Source organism: Pecten maximus, chromosome 15 (assembly GCF_902652985.1).
Source record: "Pecten maximus chromosome 15, xPecMax1.1, whole genome shotgun sequence".
Classification (NCBI taxonomy): Eukaryota; Metazoa; Mollusca; class Bivalvia; order Pectinida; family Pectinidae; genus Pecten; species Pecten maximus.
In genome coordinates, this window is record NC_047029.1 from 27046468 (window position 1) to 27068532 (window position 22065).

Consider the following 22065-nt stretch of genomic DNA (forward strand, 5'->3'; position numbering starts at 1 on the left):
GAAACATGATACTGCAATAAGATTTCTAAGCAACGGAAATGAGTGAAGGGTAAGTTAACTTGCCAAAATTCAAGGTCATTGGGTCAAATGTTGGGGTGAAATTGTGTCTCTTAACATTGAGTCAAAGAAGATGTCAACTGACCTGAATGGTCAAATCATCATACCAAAGACGTAAACGTCATATTCATACGGTCAAGTTCTAAATTTTGTCCTAAAGGAAAGTTATAATCATACTAGTAGTTACTTGTCCTGGTCAATATCTTCACATCAAGGTCAGGACATTTGTCTCATAACTGATAAAAAAACCTGCAAGAGATCACATACTACTTGACCTCAACCCTATGAGACATGTTATATTTGACAGGAAAGACTATGAGAAATTACCCTTATATATAGCATTTATTTGATTTATATAATTTATTACTCTGTCTCTGTCTCTGTAATATAAGGCTTCTCTCAGATAGTGACCTCTATATGATGTACTGTGTTTTAACCCTATGCCTGCATGGTAATAAACCAATGTCTGGTAATAAACCAATGTCTGGTAATAAATTCCTGTCTGGTAACAAGCCCATGTCTGGTACTACATCCATACCTGGTAATAAGCCTATATGTCTGGCAATAAGTCCATGTCTAGTAATAAGCCAGTGTCTGGTAATAAGTCCATGTCTAATAATAAGCATGTGTCTGGTAATATGTCCATGTCTAGTAATAAGTCCATGTCTGTCAAGAAGTCCATGTATAGTAATAAGTCCATGTCTGTCAATATGTCCATGTCTGGCAATAAGCCCATGCCTGGTAATAAGCATGTGTCTGGTAATATGTCCATGTCTAGTAATAAGTCCATGTCTGTCAATAAGTCCATGTATAAAGTCCATGTCTAATAATAAGTCTAATAAGCCCATATGTCTGGTAATAAGCCCACTCATGTCTACTGCAGTTCTATAAAAATGCTATTAAATGCTGTTTAATTGTATTGTCACCCCTATTTTGAGTAAAACCCTCTTAGGGTTATTACAGTATTAATACAGTATTTACCTATGAGAGAAATGTAGTTATTTTCCTGATAAGGTTTGGTGTGATTTTAAATTCTGTGCTACTGTTAGATTCATTGATCAGACCAGGACATTATCAGAGCCCCACACTCAGACAGCGTGTCATGGTGATGTATATGTGGCAGTCTAAGCAGTGGAATTGAGGGAATCGAGAGTTCGTAATTACCCAGTATTGAAAAAGGTCCGCTGGACAGATTGATCTTTAGTGATAAAATAATCAATACATTTGTAGATCTTGGTTGTTAGGACTAAAGGAACTTGTACAGTAACTTTAGGATGAGTGTCTATTCAATTATATAAGTCGATCCCTACCAGAGAAACTGGGGAACTATACTTCTTCTCCATCCGTCTTGTATGCATGTATATATGTACGTAACACCAAAATTTGTCAGTGTTCTTGAAGCGGTTTCATTCCTGATTGATTTTAATCAAACTTTTCACAATTACGAAGGACCACCATATCTCAGACAAGATTGAATCAGGGTTTTGGGGTCAATGTTACTCTTACTACTTTTAGCCCAGGTCGTAGGGGTCGGTAGGGGACATGCATTGCCTTCGCAATACCTAGTATGTTTGTTTATCTTGCATTAGGCTGATGGTCCAGCATTCAAGATGTGACTAAAAATTAGGATAACATTTAATGCTCTCAGGGATTTTCTTTAAAACTAAATTGCTGGGTCAAGTCTGCGTGTCGTAAACTTTTTATTTGTCCAGAGATCTCTTTAACATTCCAACCAATCTCATGTTACATTATTGTGCTTTCCTGATGAACATTTTAATTAGGTCACCTGAGACGAAGTTTTGATACAAGAATATATGCTACAACAAAAAAAAAAAACAACAATGGCAGGAAACACTTCTCATCTCTATGTAATTGATAGCAATTGATATCAGATATTAAGCACAAAATTGAGTTTTCAAGTGAGATGATCTCAAAAAAATTACTATTTTCATTTCACTTTGTTGGTTTCTCTTTGAACTAGAACAGTGGTATTGAATTGGTAGGTAAAGTTATGGTCATTGAAGTAAGAATGTGGAGTAGGAAGATGAATGAACTAGAGTAACAGTGTAGGAGTTTGTATGGTGTGGCTGTGGTGGTAATTTATGTAAAATGACACAAATAATCCATAAATAAAGCCACTTTAAACAATTCCAATCGGTTACACCATCTTGTCCAAATGCTGTTTGAGCAATTCTTTCCCATTAGCGTCGTTTGATGGAGAAATATTGACAGAAACTCCCGAGAGCCCACTCAATGGCTCTGGAGACGTAGCACTGCGTTGGTGTCCCAGCAATATTAATGGATCAGGCAGTCTGTAGGGAACGCAATCACAGCTAACATGAAATTTCTTAAAGCTAGGAAGGGTATTTTTGGTGGTTTGGCTCAGACAGCCATCATTCTTGGTAACGATTGTTGTTGGAGCTGTACTACTATATGGTTAAGAGTCTGCCGTGATAATGCTACTGTACCAAACCATGGTATAAAACTGCAATACAGATACATCATCAGAATCAGACATCTACCAGAACCTCACTGTAGTAAATACTAGGGATTCCTTTCCTTTACAGTCACAGGAAATCTTTGAATATTGTTGTGTGACCTTCAAAAACCTTGAAGTACTTTTGATATTAAAAATCTTTGAAATGAAGTCTGTGTCCTTGAAAAGTCCTTGACAAGCTAGGCTGTTCGTTGTGTATATGTATATATACTTGTAATTCAAATTGAAAGAGGGACTAAGTTTAAAAACTAGGTATGTGAATTAAAAAGTAAAAATTCAAAAGTTGAAATTCAGTGGCAGTTTGTGTACACATAGATTTCGAGAAATTGATCTTGAATTGTGAAGTATCTGTCATTAATAAATGATAATCTTTACATTATTATTAGCTCACCTGCCCAAAGGGCAAGTGAGCTTATGCCACTTCTTCTCAATAACCAAGAGGCCCAGTGACTTGATATTAGGCCTGTAGCATGCTGGGGTGAAGGGCTCTCAAGTTTGTTCAAATAAATGACCTTGACCTTAATTCATTCAATGTCACATGGGTCAAATAGGCTATAATCTTCAAAAGACTTCTTCTCAATAACCAAGATGCCTCAGGGACTCGTTATTGGGCCTGTAACATGCTGGGGTGAAGGGCTACCAAGTTTGTTCAAATGAATGACCTTGACCTTCATTTAAGGTCACATGGGTCAAATAGGCTATGCTCTTCAAATGACTTCTTCTCAGTAACCAAGAGGCCCAGGGACTTTATATTGGGCCTGTAGCATACTGGGGTGAAGTGCTACTAAGTTTTTTTTAAATAAATGACCTTGACCTTTATTCAAGGTCACATGGGTCAAAAAGGCTATACTCTTCAAACAACTTCTTCTCAATAACCAAGAGGCCCAGGGACTTGATATTGGGCTTGTAGCATGCTGTGGTGAAGGGCTACCAACTTTGTTCAAATACATGACCTTGACTTTCATTCAAGGTCAGATAGGCTATAATCTTTAAATGACTTCTCATCAATAACCAAGAGGCCAAGGGACTTTATATTAGGCCTGTAGCATGCTGGGGTGAAGGGCTACCAAGTTTGTTTAAATAAATGACCTTGACCTACATTCAAGGTCACAGGGGTGAAATTGGCTTAAATCTATAAACAGTAATTTTACGATAGCCAAGAGTCTCTGAAACCTGATATTAGGTAAATAGTATGCTGGAATGAAGGACTAGAACATTTATTGATATGAATAAACCTTAGCGTACACTGATATTTGAATAAACAGGTAATCAGCATAGTATGTGTAGAAATGACCTCAATCAACTTCAATGTTGCTGTAGAGCCAGGTGAGCGATATAGGCCCATTGGGCCTCTTGTCATGATATTTATTACCAAAAAAGTGTTAAAGGTGACCCCATCCACTATATATATTTTTTATATATCATTTCTAACATGTGGGAGAGCGAGGCGGGATACATGTTTCACAAATATTTGTTATGCCCTCGCCAAAAAATAGGAGGTGGCGGCATATAGTGTTGCCCATATCTGCCATCACATTGCAATTGTGTCCTGTCACATCTCAACCCAATGCAATGTAAACACTTATAAAATTAGCAACTTCATTGTTTGACAGGACAAGTAGGAATATATTTCGGACATCATTGTGTTTCAGGGTTCCAAGTTCAAGGCCAAGGTCACGCTTGCTATATACATTGTGTATATATAAAATTATTGATTGATTAAATTATAACACTTCATTCTTTCATGGATTTTAGTCAAACTTTATGTAGAGGTCACATGACAGCAGGGACATTTATGTCTTACAGATATTTCCTAGTACTAAGCTACAGATAAAGGTAAAGATCATCATTCTAAGTAAAAGTCAACCTTCTGTTTTACAGATTGGAGCTGCTCGTGGTAAACTGAGGAACTTTGTCATCGAACCATTTATCACACATACACAGGTACTGTACCTTGATAGACACGACCATGTTAAAACAAAGAATTCCTTTTTTGTTTAATTCATTCTTAAGTAATATTAAGTGAAAGATAACATTTATCAGTTTTGTGTGGTAATACTTAAAAAGATTTGATTATTTAAAAAGTTTAATAATACACACACGTATCACTAAAGCCTTAGAAATTGGATTAAATTATGACTAGATACCCTGGTAATTGTTTTTTTTTTCTTTTTTTTCCCACAGGATGAAGAGTTTTATGTTTGTATATACTCACACAGACATGCAGATAGTATCCTCTTCCACCACGAGGGTGGTGTGGACATCGGTGATGTTGATGCCAAGGTAATTAAACTGTTATCTAAATCTATATATAGTACGTACATAATATGATTTTGATCTGTTAATCTAAAATCAAAATGATTCTGATGAACAAGCTAAGGTTGCTTCCCTTTGTTATACTTATCTCTGCAATACAAAGACTTGCTAGTTTTTGTATAAAATTCCCAAAAAGAATTCGCTTCTCCAGAAATTACACAAGGAAGTAAACACACCTCTCCCTATATTAAGTCACTTCACAACTTTAACTAAACTAGGTATATAGCTAGATTACATAATGGACATCTCAACACACCCTTCATTTACGAAATATCATCTAGAATTTATGGTCCATTACGTATACATGACTGGAAATTAGGGGTGCTGCCAATCTAGACTTTAATGTTGTGTGTTTTGCTTAGTTTCTCAGAAATTATCAACGTTATTTCAATCAAACCAGCAATTTAGTTTCATTCTAGTATGGCCATCTCAACACACCCTTCAGAAAACATAAATTTCAATTTTTTGCTTTTGTTTTTGGTTAAAAACCTTAGATTTTGATAGATTGATGTTAAATCTTAATTTCTTCTTCAGTTGATTTACAAGTTTGATTGTAGCCAAGTTGGAATTCATCCTATATATTCAATGTATTTTTTTCTCACTTTCCAGAAGGAGTGATTTTTGGGGTAAAAAATTACATATTGAGATGAATTTTGAGAATAAGTGCAGATTTTGTGAAATTTGATAATTGTTTTGCAACACAACATTAAGTGGAGGTTTTTTTGATGTTTTTTGAAAAAATACTTACATTTTAGTGAATTTTGGAGTTTTCTTAAAACTTACTATACTGACAAGGCAGAACAGGCAAGACATATATATGTGCACATGTATTTCCTGTATAAAATGCACCTTCTTTACATGAACTGATGTAGAATGCCGTACATTAAAAGTTTTACAATGTTAATCACTGCTTTAAAATAAGATCCCTATGTCTTTTCTGATGTCTGTAAAAGATAACATACTTATTTATATAATTGTCTCGGTTTCAGATTCTTCAATCTAACATCAAATTAAATTGAAATTATATCACAATATTTCTCACAAAACGTAAATGTCTTCGGTCTGATGTTGAAAATTAATTTAATATACTGGAATCTGAACTTCTGCAGAATGTTTGCTGAAACAGCACATTACATCATTGACATTGTTTCAAGCTAACATTGCTTTGAAACTCTGAATCCTGTGGTGTAGAACCCGTATTTTGTAGATAAATCTATAGAATCTGTACAAGGCTTTTTAAATGTGAGCAAGGTTTAAATCGATGCTAAGGGGTAGTAGCTATTTCTGAGCCACTAGATCAATAAGGGTTGTATGCTTCGTTCCAATGTGTATAACTAGCTAAGATGGAGGCAGTTTGGTTTCCCAATTATTTTTTTATTTAAAGATGTATGCTACCTCACTTATCTCCTTTCTTGAAGAGTTCCAATTCCAAGAGATTCTTCAGATTTTAACATAATATTAGAATTTCATCTCCAGATATTGGTACAGTTGAAAAAGGTTATTATAGTGAGGAGCTTATAATGATAAAAAATGATTGTAAATTAATCAAACAATGAACTGAAACTGATTATGTCAAATTGAAAAAAGTCAGTTTATCAGTACAGTATGAAGAGACTGTTTCCTATCTCAAATTATTCTGAAGAAGTATAAAAATGGTTTAAATAGAGATTTATGTTCAGCTTACAGATTATAAAGGCTCAGATTCAAAGTTTTCAAGTACCTGTGATATATGTTTATTCCAAATTTACTTGGCTTTCAGTAATTAAAACTCTCAGCTTTAATTACCTGGTATTCTTAGTTAACCTATAAAAACCAATATTTATCAACAATTTGTTGGTTTATATGCATTACATTATCAATTATGAAAATGGTACCAATTCTAGGTCCAGAACAACATTTATTATATTGAGGTACATTCTGAGTTATAAGATAATGCTATTAATTATTCCAGATTAAACTATCTATGGCTACAGTACAAACAAAAATGACTGAAATTCTTTTCGTTTTAGGCAGTTAAATTGGAGGTGCCAGTTGGGGAGGATTTGACCACAGAAGCTATCACCTCCACGCTACTTGTAAACGTTCCTGCTGCAGCCCACAGGTAGGTCAGCCACACATACACCTGGCATGTTCCTCTTTATGTCATTGTTTCAAAGAAGTAAAAAATAAAGGGAAATGTGATATAAAAAGAAATTTGATATTAAGAGAAATGTGTTTCAAAGAGCAATGTGGTATACAGATTGAAATGTCATATAAAGAGAATCATGATAACAGAAATTGTTTTAAGGTTATGTGGTTTAAAGAGAAATATGATATAAAGGGGAAAATGATGAAAAGGAACACATGATATAAATACACATGTGATATAAAAAGAAATGTGATATAAAGAGAAATATGATATAAAAGGAAATGTGATATAAAGGGAAATGTGATATAAAGGGAAATGTGATGTAAAGGGAAATGTGTTTCAAAGAGCAATGTGATTTACAGATTGAAATGTCATATAAAGAGAATCATGATAACAGAAATTGATTTTAAGGTTATGTGGTTTAAAGAGAAATATGATTTAAAGGGGAAAATGATGAAAAGGAACACATGATATAAATACACATGTGATATAAAAAGAAATGTGATATAAAGAGTAATATGATATAAAGGGAAATGTGATATAAAGGGAAATGTGATGTAAAGGGAAATGTGTTTCAAAGAGCAATGTGATATACAGATTGAAGTGTGATATAAAGAGAATCACGATAAAAAGCATAATGCAATTTAAAAGAAAATATGATACATGTACCAATAAAATGTGATGCGTAGACAATGTAATTTAAGGGAAAATGTGATATAAAAAGAAATTGATTTTAAGGTTATGTGGTTTAAAGTGAAATGTAATTTAAAAGAGAAAATGATGAAAAGGAACTCATGATATAAATACAAATGTGATATAAAAAGAAATTTGACATAAAGAGAAAATTGATATAAAGGGAAATGTGAGCATTTTTGTATAAGATGTAAATTTATTGTTCTTGCCTGAGACCAGTAATATTCCCATTTTCCTTTGACAGTGTACTAACAGCATTCCTACTAGCCCTTTATGAGGCCTACAAAGACCTACACTTTACTTACCTGGAGATCAACCCACTTGGTAAGGCAAAGATTCCTCATAGCTTCTGGTGGGAGGGAGAACTGATAAAGGAAACGATAGTTTTTATAGCAAGATAACAAGAAGTTTAATTTTGTGTTTGTATAATTTGGAACATTTTACAGTTCAATATTTAGCCTCTTCATTTCACAGTTGTTATTTTATTTGAAGGCCATGAAAAACTCCATAAATTCAAGACTTATTTCCAGGATTCATTGATTTTACTATCTGTCCATTAAGAAAATAATCAGTTCAAATAGCAGATTAATTCATCTTTTTACTAGTTGGTATTTAGTTGATATAACAGGGGTTATATTTTGATCTTAGATATGGTCCAATTTTCCTAACGTCTCATTGGCTAAAACATGGTCATGTGAAAGTTAATATTTTGAAATATTGACTTTATTTTTTATCATTCGAAACACAGTGTTAATATTGCATTTATGATGTCATAATCATTATAATTTCACAATGCCCCAATGTTATCAAGAAAGATATAATGTAATTCCACCATTTTGCAAACAAGTTTCATATATCTAATATAAAATTAAGGGCTTTTGGTAAGGTCAAAATGGTGTTAAAACGAACTTGGAGAAATTGAAATATACCTAGGGCTTCACTTTCTGTCAATATTTGATTCTACCAGGTTGGTACAACACCATATTGACCTCACCAAAGGTCTGTAATTGATAAATATCATAATATAATATGATACATTGTGCCATATTCTTTTTTTTTTTTGATTGTTGGCTTATACCTTTATCAACAACTTATACCTAATTATGTGAAGTATGGTAAATTTTTTGTAAAATTAAACTTATTGAGAGAGATTCCTGAAGTCTTGAAACCTTTTTGACAGTGTTTACGGGAGGAAAGATCTACATCCTAGACCTGGCAGCTAAGATTGACCAGTGTGCAGAGTACCTGTGTAAGGCTAAATGGGGAGAAATGTCCTTCCCTCCGCCCTTTGGTAGGGACGCACTTCCTGAGGTAAGTCGATACCTTCCTGTGAAGTCAGATAATGAAAATGTTCACTTAACCATTAAGATGTCAATCAAACTACCCACCAAACATATCAAACATCGTGTCCAGATCTAAGTATGAGAATGAAGCAATAGTGTAGCCTTTTCCAGTCCTTTTCCTATTTGTTTTTTAGTTGTAACTACAATGACAGATTTATTTTGTTTCTTGTATTATGACATGAATGCATCAACCGATTTAGTTCATATTCACACCATAAAAACACAAGATCAATTGCTACACCTGATTACAGTTTGGTGCTCATTGGTGAAGAATAAAGGGTCAAAGGTTAGACATAACTTTTGAAAAATTGTTTTAAGTTAACCATCTACACCATTAACTGATGAAGAGGTGGGGTGGAATATGTGGGCGATGACCTCATCACTTTATTTATATCTTACACAGGAAGCATATATAGCTGACCTTGATGCTAAGAGCGGTGCTTCTCTAAAGCTGACCATTCTCAACAAAAAGGGACGGATCTGGACTATGGTTGCTGGTGGTGGAGCCTCGGTGATATTCGCGTAGGTCATCAAACTTGTTTACATTTACTTTGTTTAAATATTGGTATGACTCATATTTTTTTTTCCATCTCAGAGCTGGTTTTTAGGGTTATTTTCACTGTTTGATTAAACATTAATTTAACATCTTCAGTACCTTATGTATTTTGATTTCATTGAAGTTTTTTATTCTCTTGCTAATTATATATATAAGAACAACAACAAAGAATACCAACATAACAAAACCATAATTCTTTCTCAAAATAAAACCAGGGCAAAATTTGAATATAAATTGTATGGAGACCATAAAAAAATACAAGAAGAACAAGACCAAGTGTTCAGGAAGAGTAAGGGTCTTCTGTTTCATTGATGACACCTGCAATACAAATCTAGGTCAACAAAGTCATAAGGAGGGAAAATACAGTTCTATATTTGTTCTGCATTTCCAGAGACACTATATGCGACCTAGGAGGAGCTCCAGAGTTAGCTAATTACGGCGAGTATTCCGGAGCACCCAGTGAACAACAGACATACGAGTATGCTAAAACAATCCTTGGTTTGATGACACAAGAAACTCATCCTGATGGTAAGTGTAGTTTGATATGCAGTATTAATTGTTTAGACTTAAGGGGACCACACCTTCTAACAGTTGGAGATGTATCAAAATGTAAGCGCCATATACAATGTACCTTTTACTGTGTAAACTCTATTTATTTTACAACAATTTGCAAAACAAGTTATATCAACTTATATAATCATGAGGGGTCTTACTGTGGGAGAAACCCGGAGTACCCGGGAAAAACCCATGTGGTCAGGCAGGTGACACCATACCTTTTCACATCCAATCAGGGAATTGAACCCTGGCCGCCCAGGTGAAAGGCAAGTGTGTTACCACTGTGCCACGTGACCACCCTAAAACTATCAACACAGTATTTTCAGATTCTCTGGTGCGTTGTAAATGTTTGTGCTAAAAACTTTACTTTTAACTAAAATGAATACAATTCAAACTAACAGGTATTTGTTTTGTGTTCCAAATTGTAATGAGCAATAACTGTCATCTTTGATTTTTGTACTCTCTTAGCAAGAGAGACAACACCACTTCATTCAAGGGTTAATCTGATGCACTGAATTTTGAGTAATATACAAAAATATATCCGTTTAAATGTAGAAATTTGATAATAATGGTTTAAGTTACAATTATGACACACTTCAGGTTCTATGAAAATATCATATAAAACAAACATTAGGCTACAGAAACATTTCCTGTGAAATCTACATGTAAGGTTGTTCCACTGTTTTACAGGTAAGATCCTGATAGTTGGAGGTGGAATCGCCAACTTCACCAATGTCGCTGCCACATTTAAGGTAAAGTACAAGTAATGCCCAAAATAGACAAACGGTAGGTCAGTTTGAGGGATTCTGGTCAAGGTTAAGCTTAAGGTCACTGTAACTGTTTTTGAAGGGGGTGGCCAGTAGGGAATATGTATTGCTTTAGCAACACCCAGTATGCTTGATGGGCTCGTATCACAAAACACTGCCCTATAAAAAAAAAATTTTGAATGGACATCACCAATAATAGTCAAAATCTTCAGGGGAGATAACTCACACAAAGTGTGCATGTATATGATTATGTAAGTTATAGACAATATTAACTTTGTTTTGACAATATTAATAACTTTATTTTCAGGGAATTGTGAGAGCATTGCGAGAGTTCCAACAACAGCTGATCGAAACAAAGACCAGCATCTATGTGAGGAGGGCAGGGCCTAACTACCAAGAGGGCCTGAGGATCATGAGGGAATTAGGTAAGGGTTTCTTAGGGGTTAATGATAATACTACTAGGGGCTAATGATAATGCTACTAGGGGTTAATGATAATGCTACTAGGGGTTAATGATAATGCTACTAGGGGTTAATGATAATACTACTAGGGGTTAATGATAATACTACTAGGGGCTAATTATAATGCTACTAGGGGTTAATTATAATGCTACTAGGGGTTTAATACTACTAGGGGTTAATTATAATGCTACTAGGGGTTAATGATAATACTACTAGGGGTTAATGATAATACTACTAGGGGTTAATGATAATACTACTAGGGGTTAATGATAATGCTACTAGGGGTTAATGATAATGCTACTAGGGGTTAATGATAATGCTACTAGGGGTTAATTATAATGCTACTAGGGGTTAATTATAATGCTACTAGGGGTTAATGATAATACTACTAGGGGTTAATTATAATGCTACTAGGGGTTAATGATAATGCTACTAGGGGTTAATGATAATGCTACTAGGGGTTAATGATAATACTACTAGGGGTTAATTATAATGCTACTAGGGGTTAATGATAATACTACTAGGGGTTAATTATAATGCTACTAGGGGTTAATTATAATGCTACTAGGGGTTAATGATAATACTACTAGGGGTTAATTATAATGCTACTAGGGGTTAATGATAATGCTACTAGGGGTTAATGATAATGCTACTAGGGGTTAATGATAATACTACTAGGGGTTAATTATAATGCTACTAGGGGTTAATGATAATACTACTAGGGGTTAATGATAATACTACTAGGGGCTAAAGATAATACTACTCGGTAAATCATCAGTTGTACAAGATTAGACAAGAGCTTTACTGTAAGGAATTAGATAGGGGTATCTGTTGTTGTCTCTGCCAATAGGAATTAGATAGGGGTATCTGTTGTAGACTCAGGAACAAGGGAACTAGATAAGGGCCTATGTTGTAGGCTCTGTCACAAGGGAACTAGACAAGGGCTTATGTTGTAGGCTCAGCTACAAGGGAACTAGATAAGGGCCTATGTTGTAGGCTCAGCCACAAGGGAACTAGATAAGGGCTTATGTTGTAGGCTCTGTCACAAGGGAACTAGATAAGGGCCTATGTTGTAGGCTCTGTCACAAGGGAACTAGATAAGGGCCTATGTTGTAGGCTCAGCCACAAGGGAACTAGATAAGGGCCTATGTTGTAGGCTCAGCCACAAGGGAACTAGATAAGGGCCTATGTTGTAGGCTCAGCCACAAGGGAACTAGATAAGGGCTTATGTTGTAGGCTCTGTCACAAGGGAACTAGATAAGGGCCTATGTTGTAGGCTCTGTCACAAGGGAACTAGATAAGGGCCTATGTTGTAGGCTCAGCCACAAGGGAACTAGATAAGGGCCTATGTTGTAGGCTCAGCCACAAGGGAACTAGATAAGGGCTTATGTTGTAGGCTCTGTCACAAGGGAACTAGATAAGGGCCTATGTTGTAGGCTCTGTCACAAGGGAACTAGATAAGGGCCTATGTTGTAGGCTCAGCCACAAGGGAACTAGATAAGGGCCTATGTTGTAGGCTCTGTCACAAGGGAACTAGATAAGGGCTTATGTTGTAGGCTCAGCCACAAGGGAACTAGATAAGGGCCTATGTTGTAGGCTCAGCCACAAGGGAACTAGATAAGGGCTTATGTTGTAGGCTCTGTCACAAGGGAACTAGATAAGGGCCTATGTTGTAGGCTCAGCCACAAGGGAACTAGATAAGGGCTTATGTTGTAGGCTCTGTCACAAGGGAACTAGATAAGGGCCTATGTTGTAGGCTCTGTCACAAGGGAACTAGATAAGGGCTTACGTTGTAGGCTCAGCCACAAGGGAACTAGATAAGGGCCTATGTTGTAGGCTCAGCCACAAGGGAACTAGATAAGGGCCTACGTTGTAGGCTCAGCCACAAGGGAACTAGATAAGGGCCTATGTTGTAGGCTCAGCCACAAGGGAACTAGATAAGGGCTTATGTTGTAGGCTCTGTCACAAGGGAACTAGATAAGGGCCTATGTTGTAGGCTCTGTCACAAGGGAACTAGATAAGGGCTTACGTTGTAGGCTCAGCCACAAGGGAACTAGATAAGGGCCTATGTTGTAGGCTCAGCCACAAGGGAACTAGATAAGGGCTTACGTTGTAGGCTCAGCCACAAGGGAACTAGATAAGGGCCTATGTTGTAGGCTCAGCCACAAGGGAACTAGATAAGGGCCTATGTTGTAGGCTCAGCCACAAGGGAACTAGATAAGGGCTTACGTTGTAGGCTCAGCCACAAGGGAACTAGATAAGGGCCTATGTTGTAGGCTCAGCCACAAGGGAACTAGATAAGGGCTTATGTTGTTGGCTCTGCCACAAGGAATTAGATAAGGGCTTATGTTGTAGGCTCAGCCAGAATGAAACTAGATAAGGGCTTATGTTGTAGGCTCAGCCACAAGGGAACTAGATAAGGGCTTATGTTGTAGACTCAGGAACAAGGGAATTAGATAAGAGCTTATTTTGTAGGCTCAGCCACAATGAAACTAGATAAGGGCTTATGTTGTAGGCTCAGCCACAAGGAAACTAGATAAGGGCTTATGTTGTAGGCTCTGTCACAAGGGAACTAGACAAGGGCTTATGTTGTAGGCTCAGCTACAAGGGAACTAGATAAGGGCCTATGTTGTAGGCTCAGCCACAAGGGAACTAGATAAGGGCTTACGTTGTAGGCTCAGCCACAAGGGAACTAGATAAGGGCCTATGTTGTAGGCTCAGCCACAAGGGAATAGATAAGGGCTTATATTGTAGGCTCTGTCACCAGGGAATAGATAAGGGCTTATGTTGTAGGCGCTGTCACAAGGGAATAGATAAGGGCTTATGTTGTTGGCTCAGCCACAAGGCAATAGATAAGGGCTTCTTATGGAAGGCAGCTACAAGGGAACTAGATATTGGTTACTATTACAAGAGAATTAGATTAAGCCACAATTGTAGGACTCGCACACTAAGAAATCTTCAATGTTTCTGCTGATGTTTGCGATGTGATACTGATATTATAGTTCAAGGTTGTTCTGTACGATAAACTCTCAGAGCTATGACAAGTGGCATTTTATGTCTGAGGGATATAATATCTGTTACCCAACAATGTAATACATTTGTTTACTAATGTAATATCACCATGATATGGTAAATCTGACATGATTGATATTTCTGTATAGTTTTTCACTTCAACTATTTTTTTGAATATCAAATTTGATATTTGAGAGAATATATATCATATTTAGACATTTCTTAGTAAATGACACCTCTGATTTCCAGGTAACACTCTAGGAGTGTCTATCCATGTATTTGGACCAGAGACACACATGACCTCTATTGTCAGTATGGCTCTTGGCAAGCGAGAGATCCCGGATAACCCTAAACCCATGCAGACCACAGCCAATTTCCTCCTACCTACTGGTGGGGTATGTAGTTACCATAGCAACACTTCACAGTGTTTAAGTTGGTGGGGTAAATAGCTACCATAGCAACACTACACAGTGTTTAAGTTGGTGGGGTAAATAGTTACCATAGCAACACTACACAGTGTTTAAGTTGGTGGGGTAAATAATTACCATAGCAACACTACACAGTGTTTAAGTTGGTGGGGTAAATAGTTACCATAGCAACACTACACAGTGTTTAGTTCATCTTCTTTTCTCATTTTGTTGAAGTAGGTAGTTATCACTGCAACAGTATTTTAAATTCAGCTTCTTCTTCCCTTCTGGTTTTAGCCATGGATACATAGTTACTATAGCAACACATCATTATGGGGTTTCATAGTTACCAAACAACAGAGCTTAATGTCCAGAACTGCAGTTAATATGCAAGTAGATACCAATTAGTAGATTGTGTAGTTTAACAATCTGGACTGAATAAAGTGCCGTACAAATGCCTGTAAAGCTAGTTCTAGACAATACTCTGATTTATTTATTTTTATGAAACAAGGTTTTTGTATTATATTAATGTCAGATGTAACAATTTAGGGTAAAGGCATCCAAAATTGAGGATGGTAATGATCTGCCATGATAATGTATCTGTTTAGAATTTAGAGGGTTATGGCTTTAAAGAAATATAAAACTATTTTTGAAATTCAACACAGGGACTTTTACCATGTGAGAACTCTGTACTTTGGGAGAATTTAGGGTTATTGAAGTTTTAAAGACAAGTATCTTTTATAAGTGAGTTCAGACACATGTGTTACAAGCATACAGCTAGCTACAAAGATTAAGTTTCTATGACATTCAACAGAAGTTAATTGTTTGAACATTAACTGAAAATAATTGATAATAGAAAGAACTTTTTTAAAAGGCAAAATTATTTCTGATGTGGAATTAATTAGCATATTAATATAAAATAAATATTATATAAAACTTTATGGCAAAGAATATTGTGTTTAACACTAACTAATTTGTGTGGCTTTAATATTTTACCTTCCTCACACCCCCTCACACCTAATTGAACTGGTCAGTTTATAATAACTGGGACAGTCATTTGAGGCAACCCAGGGGAAGTAAGATTGATAATGAGTGAAAATAATATGATATTGCTTTATTAATTACTAAGGCCAAGTGCAAAAATTTATGTTTCCTGCCAATCAATATTACACAAAAAGTAGATAAAGTGGATGAAAAGTTATTTTTCAAGGAAAAATACTGATTACATGTGCACATTATTTAAAGATGCAGATACAGAGCTAGGCTCTCGTGATCAATAGAGAAAATTTTGGTGTTAATTGTCAAGTTGTTTCTGACTAAAGTTGCATGAGAATTGCTCACTGGTGAAATGTGACCATAATTTCCTAGTTGTAAAAAGTTTTGATAATGAAAAGAAAACAATAACTTCAAAACCTGTCAAAAAAACTGTTCATACAATTAATTAACCAAATATTGACATAAAACAAAGAAAATAAGAAAACAGGAAAAAATTTGTTTTTGATAAACATATATTTGTTTCATTGGCCTTTTGGATTTCCCGCTTTGTTAGATATATATTTTGTTTGATATCTTTATTTCAGTCAAAAGCGTCTTTAGTAAGTGCCTTAGTAGCAGGATGTGAAAAAAAGTTCTGTATATGTTTATTGAGATGCATTTGATGCATGATGTTGAGAAATGTCAGCCTCTGATTTAGATTTACAGTAGAATGTTAATTATTTGAACCTGACAGAAGATCTATAGAGGATCATGCCAAAGGAATCAAAGTCTAATTCCTATGATCTTACATGAGTGGCTACATGTATGTTGTGTGGAATTTATTAAACTCGTTCAGTAATTTGATTTGCCACCAGTCACTAGACTTTTGGCAAGTGGCATATTAAATTATTGAACAAGTTTGATCAATTTTGTATGTCAGATATATAGTCCAATGTCATATATAGTCCATATGTCAGATATAGCCCAATGTCATATATAGTCCATATGTCCATGTCAGATATAGTCCATATGTCCATGTCAGATATAGTCCATATGTCCATGTCAGATATAGTCCAATGTCAGATATAGTCCATATGTCCATGTCAGATATAGTCCATATGTCCATGTCAGATATAGTCCATATGTCAGATATAGTCCAATGTCAGATATAGTCCAATGTCAGATATAGTCCATATGTTATATATAGTCCATATGTCCATATGTCAGATATAGTCCATATGTCAGATTGTCAGATATAGTCCAATGTCAGATATAGTCCAAAGTCATATATAGTCCAATGATAGATATAGTCCAATGTCATATATAGTCCATATGTCCATGTCAGATATAGTCCATATGTCAGATATAGTCCAATGTCAGATATAGTCCAATGTCAGATATAGTCCATATGTTATATATAGTCCATATGTCCATATGTCAGATATAGTCCATATGTCAGATTGTCAGATATAGTCCAATGTCAGATATAGTCCAAAGTCATATATAGTCCAATGATAGATATAGTCCAATGTCATATATAGTCCATATGTCCATGTCAGATATAGTCCATATGTCAGATATAGTCCAATGTCAGATATAGTCCAATGTCAGATATAGTCCATATATTATATATAGTCCATATGTCCATATGTCAGATATAGTCCATATGTCAGATTGTCAGATATAGTCCAATGTCAGATATAGTCCAAAGTCATATATAGTCCAATGATAGATATAGTCCAATGTCATATATAGTCCATATGTCCATGTCAGATATAGTCCAATGTCAGATACAGTCCATATGTTAGATATAGTCCAAATGTCAGATATAGTCCAATGTCAGATATAGTCCATATGTCCATATGTCCATATGTCCATGTCAGATATAGTCCAATGTCAGATACAGTCCATATGTCAGATATAGTCCAATGTCAGATATAGTCCATATGTCAGATATAGTCCATATGTCATATATAGTCCATATGTCAGATATAGTCCAATGTCAGATATAGTCCAATGTCAGATACAGTCCATATGTCAGATATAGTCCAATGTCAGATTGTCGGATATAGTCCAATGTCAGATATAGTCCAATGTCAGATATAGTCCATATGTCAGATATAGTCCAATGTCAGATTGTCAGATATAGTCCAATGTCAGATATAGTCCAATGTCAGATATAGTCCATATGTCAGATATAGTCCATATGTCATATATAGTCCATATGTCAGATATAGTCCAATGTCAGATATAGTCCAATGTCAGATATAGTCCATATGTCAGATATAGTCCAATGTCAGATTGTCAGATATAGTCCAATGTCAGATATAGTCCAATGTCAGATATAGTCCAATGTCAGATATAGTCCAATGTCAGATATAGTCCAATGTCAGATTGTCAGATATAGTCCAATGTCAGATATAGTCCATATGTCCATGTTGGATATAATCCATTTTCAGATATAGTCCAATGTCAGATAGTCCATATGTCAGATATAGTCCAATGTCAGATATAGTCCAATGTCAGATATAGTCCAATGTCAGATATAGTCCAATATCAGATATAGTCCATATGTCAGATAAAGTCCATATGTCAGATATAGTCCAATGTCAGATATAGTCCAATGTCAGATTGTCAGATATAGTCCAATGTCAGATATAGTCCAATGTCAGATATAGTCCAATGTCAGATTGTCAGATATAGTCCAATGTCAGATATAGTCCATATGTCCATGTTGGATATAGTCCATTTTCAGATATAGTCCAATGTCAGATAGTCCATATGTCAGATATAGTCCAATGTCAAATATAGTCCATATGTCAGATATAGTCCAAATGTCCATTTGTCTGATATAGTGATATGTCAATTTATCAGATAAAGTCCATTGTCAGATAAAGTCCATTGTCAGATATAGTCCATCGTCAGATATAGTCCAATGTCAGATAGTCCATATGTCAGATATAGTCCAATGTCAGATATAGTCCAATGTCAGATATAGTCCATCATCAGATATAGTCCATATGTCAGACATAGTATTTAAAATTTTGAATAGTTATGGTTCGAACAATCAGCATTCTACTGTGTTTTGAATTGAAATTTGTTTTTATGTTCTGAAATATTAATTGTAAATGTTTGATATTAACATTTAACCTTTGACCCTGTTTGTTTTACAGGTTGTACAGGTATATCATTAGCTTTTAGTCTATAGATGTTTCTGTCACTTTAACATGGGCATGCAGTATATCATATTTTATAGTGATACACCAATGTCCAGGAATAAGCCCACCTCGACACCATTCACTATGTTAACAGAGTTTATAAAGGACAAGTCTAGGCTGGGAAATAAAATAAAACCTTAACACCTGTTATAAACCATATTTACTTTTATAATAACTACATATTCTAAGATCACCAAAAAATGAAGTTTTAAATATGCTGTGCTTGTACTGCTAAAGAAGTCAGTTGTATGCCATTTTCATTTGACTCCAAGTAATTCTTAAACAGATTTATGCAATGTAGGAGTATTAAAAAATTACTACACTCCAGCTTTATTATGAATATTCAATTGACTGATTTATATTAGTAAGTTGGAAAATTTCTTTAAATTAACACTTTTTCTTAACCCACTTTTGTTTTCCAATAGAAATACTTCATGGGTTTTCTTAAATAAGGTGCTGTCTTTTTGTAAAACATTACCTTCATATCCATTTTACCCCATTTCCAAGATCTTCATTTTAATATAAGGGTTTGTGTTGTAATTTGTCTCTATATTGTGTGTTTGTCTGCCTAGTTACTAGCTATATACATTGTATGTTAAAACTGGGGTCAAAAATTAAAAATGTGAATATGCCCTGGATGAGGTAGCAATTAAAATGGTTTTCTAGTGTCAATGTTTTTGATTGTATAAAATTGCAAAAATTCTCAGCTCTGAGCGATAAGAAACCAGTACCTGAGCAAAGCTTTTACCAACATTATTCCATATTATAACAGAAATCATAACTGGTCATATTAGTCTCCTACCAGTGAAACTAGGTTTCTGTCCATCTTGTACATATGTACGTACATAATGCCAAAGTTTGTCAGCGCTCGACCACCATCAATCATTCATTGAGGAATTTTGACAAAACTTTACGCAGTGATAAAGGACCATAATATCTTGGACAAGTTCGAGTTTCAGGGTTTTTGGGCCACCTGCTGTTTAAAATAGGGGCTATAGGAGACATGTATTGCTTTAGCAATACCCGGTATGCTTCTTTAAAAATAAATAACTATTAATTCTAATATCTGAGGATGCAAATGTTACCTATGGACATTGCTTCCTAGAGGTGTCATGGTTCAGAGTTAGTGTATCTACTAGGATACAACAATTACCCATGGACATTGCTCCCTAGAGGTGTCATGGTAAAGAGTTGGTGTATCTACTAGGATACAACAATTACCCATGGACATTGCTCACTAAAGGTGTCATGGTTCAGAGTTAGTGTATCTACTAGGATACAACAATTACCCATGGACATTGCTCCCTAGAGGTGTCATGGTAAAGAGTTGGTGTACATTGTATCTAGTAGTATTCCAATTGTTTCCTGTTTCTAGTCTGATTGGAAGTTGAAATGGAGTGCTACTAGGCGGTCTCTATGTTGTCTAAGGTGGCGTGGATGTTTTAAGGTACGGACTCGAAGTTCATGTTTAGTTTCCCCAATGTATTGTTTGCATTTGGAGCAGGTGATTGTTTAGTAAATGAGGATTTGGGAAACGTAGCTACCTGGAAGTTTGTCTTTGTACAATAGTTTTGTGAATGTGCTGATGAAGTGTTTGCTAATGCAGACTGTGTAATTGTACTATTTGCAGTCAATTACGGGGTATTAATATGAGTTTAGCAGAGCCTTACTGCAGACCAGGCTTAGTGGAGTATTATGCCTTTTCAATAGACTTTAATGAGAGTTGTGGAACAGTTTTTGCCACAAAATTGATATACAGCAGTTCTGGCATATTGTACATATCATTGTTTGATGGAAGGCTATCGCTGTGATTACAAATGGTCTGACGAGTGACTACATCAGAAGTAATAAAATTTTTGGTCAGTTGTTATATATAAGATGTAGAAGACTATTTGGTTCAATCCCTTCATTTGGAATTTTTAATTATCAAATTTAGTCTGTTGTATTTGAAGTGTCTGGACTTGTGCATGATGGTATTTAAAGGAGCATGCATACATATCAACGGTATCATATATTGTATAAAGTGTATTTTGTATATGCACTGGGACACATGTTGTATTGTGAGTATTTTGTAAACTGATATCATTGTTTGTGGAATATGTATATTAGCACTAACTGCTGCATGTGGCGCACAGGGGATCAATAAATGAGGATATGCAAGGGAGATCACTCCATCATAACAAGGGCAGATCATGTACTGGTAGATTGCACTGGCTGTAGGTGTCATACAAGGGGTGTTAATCGCTTTTAGCATATGCTTAATTTTCAGCAGAGAATGCTTTACTTGAGCATTTGGCCTTCACTAGGCTTTTATAAACCCACCATCATCAGATGGTAGGATATTCAAATCAATCTTTGTCTGTAGTCTGTTGGCTGTCGTCTGTAAACTGATAACCCTTGTAATATTTACTATTTCTTGAGAAGCACTTGAAGGATATTTCTCAAACTTTTCATATAAGTTGTGTTTTCTACTTCAATCTTTCTTAGATTTCATGTGAAGGTTTTCTTATTAATCAAATGATTAAGAAAAAAATGGGAAAGAAAGAAATGTAGAGAAAAGATCAGTCTTCCATAGAACCAATAAAGACCATTCAGTGGTGGGTGCTAAGATCCCTCTGGGATCCCTTGTATGGTCTTTGACAGTACAAACCTCTCTGGAAGTTCCTGTTTGTCAGATTTGTTGAGTCAAAATTATTGTAACAAGCTGATGATTTTGTCATTTGATTGAAATGCAGTACATGTATATCTTTTAATGATAAAAATAGTTTACACTTATAATATCTTTGAAAACCTTGGGTAAGATTTTACTAAGATAATGATAGTGTTCTGGGACCTGGTGTTACTAAATATAGATCTAGTGTTTACAGCTGAAAGGTTGTCAGAAAAAAAATGTGGCACCTAAGCATGCACAGTAAAACAAACAAATTTTAATTGTAATCTAAACTATCATCCTCCTGCCGACATTTTACAAATCTCCAAAAAGAGCAGTGTTGAAGTGAATAAGGAATAGAAAAAAATAAGTAAAGGGTTTTGTGAAATCAAATTGAATGTTTATTGCAAGATTGACAAAGTTCAGAAAA

The 22065-nt window shown here is 35.3% G+C and overlaps 1 protein-coding gene across 3 annotated transcripts in view; it reads left to right on the forward strand.

Annotated features, from left to right (window-relative positions):
- Nucleotides 1-22065, forward strand: part of LOC117344311 (ATP-citrate synthase-like) — a 57056-nt gene that overhangs the window by 14982 nt on the left and 20009 nt on the right. Inside the window, exons 4-14 of one of the 3 annotated variants that reach the window (XM_033907020.1) lie at nucleotides 4436-4498; nucleotides 4739-4837; nucleotides 6880-6971; nucleotides 7936-8015; nucleotides 8872-9002; nucleotides 9438-9556; nucleotides 9982-10118; nucleotides 10836-10897; nucleotides 11220-11337; nucleotides 14635-14780; nucleotides 16373-16387. In XM_033907020.1, the coding sequence (XP_033762911.1) occupies nucleotides 4436-4498; nucleotides 4739-4837; nucleotides 6880-6971; nucleotides 7936-8015; nucleotides 8872-9002; nucleotides 9438-9556; nucleotides 9982-10118; nucleotides 10836-10897; nucleotides 11220-11337; nucleotides 14635-14780; nucleotides 16373-16387 (1062 nt within the window). Of the gene's footprint in view, nucleotides 1-4435; nucleotides 4499-4738; nucleotides 4838-6879; nucleotides 6972-7935; nucleotides 8016-8871; nucleotides 9003-9437; nucleotides 9557-9981; nucleotides 10119-10835; nucleotides 10898-11219; nucleotides 11338-14634; nucleotides 14781-16372; nucleotides 16388-18940; nucleotides 18950-22065 lie in introns of all 3 variants that reach the window. The other 2 variants (XM_033907021.1, XM_033907022.1) reach the window with 2 other exon arrangements.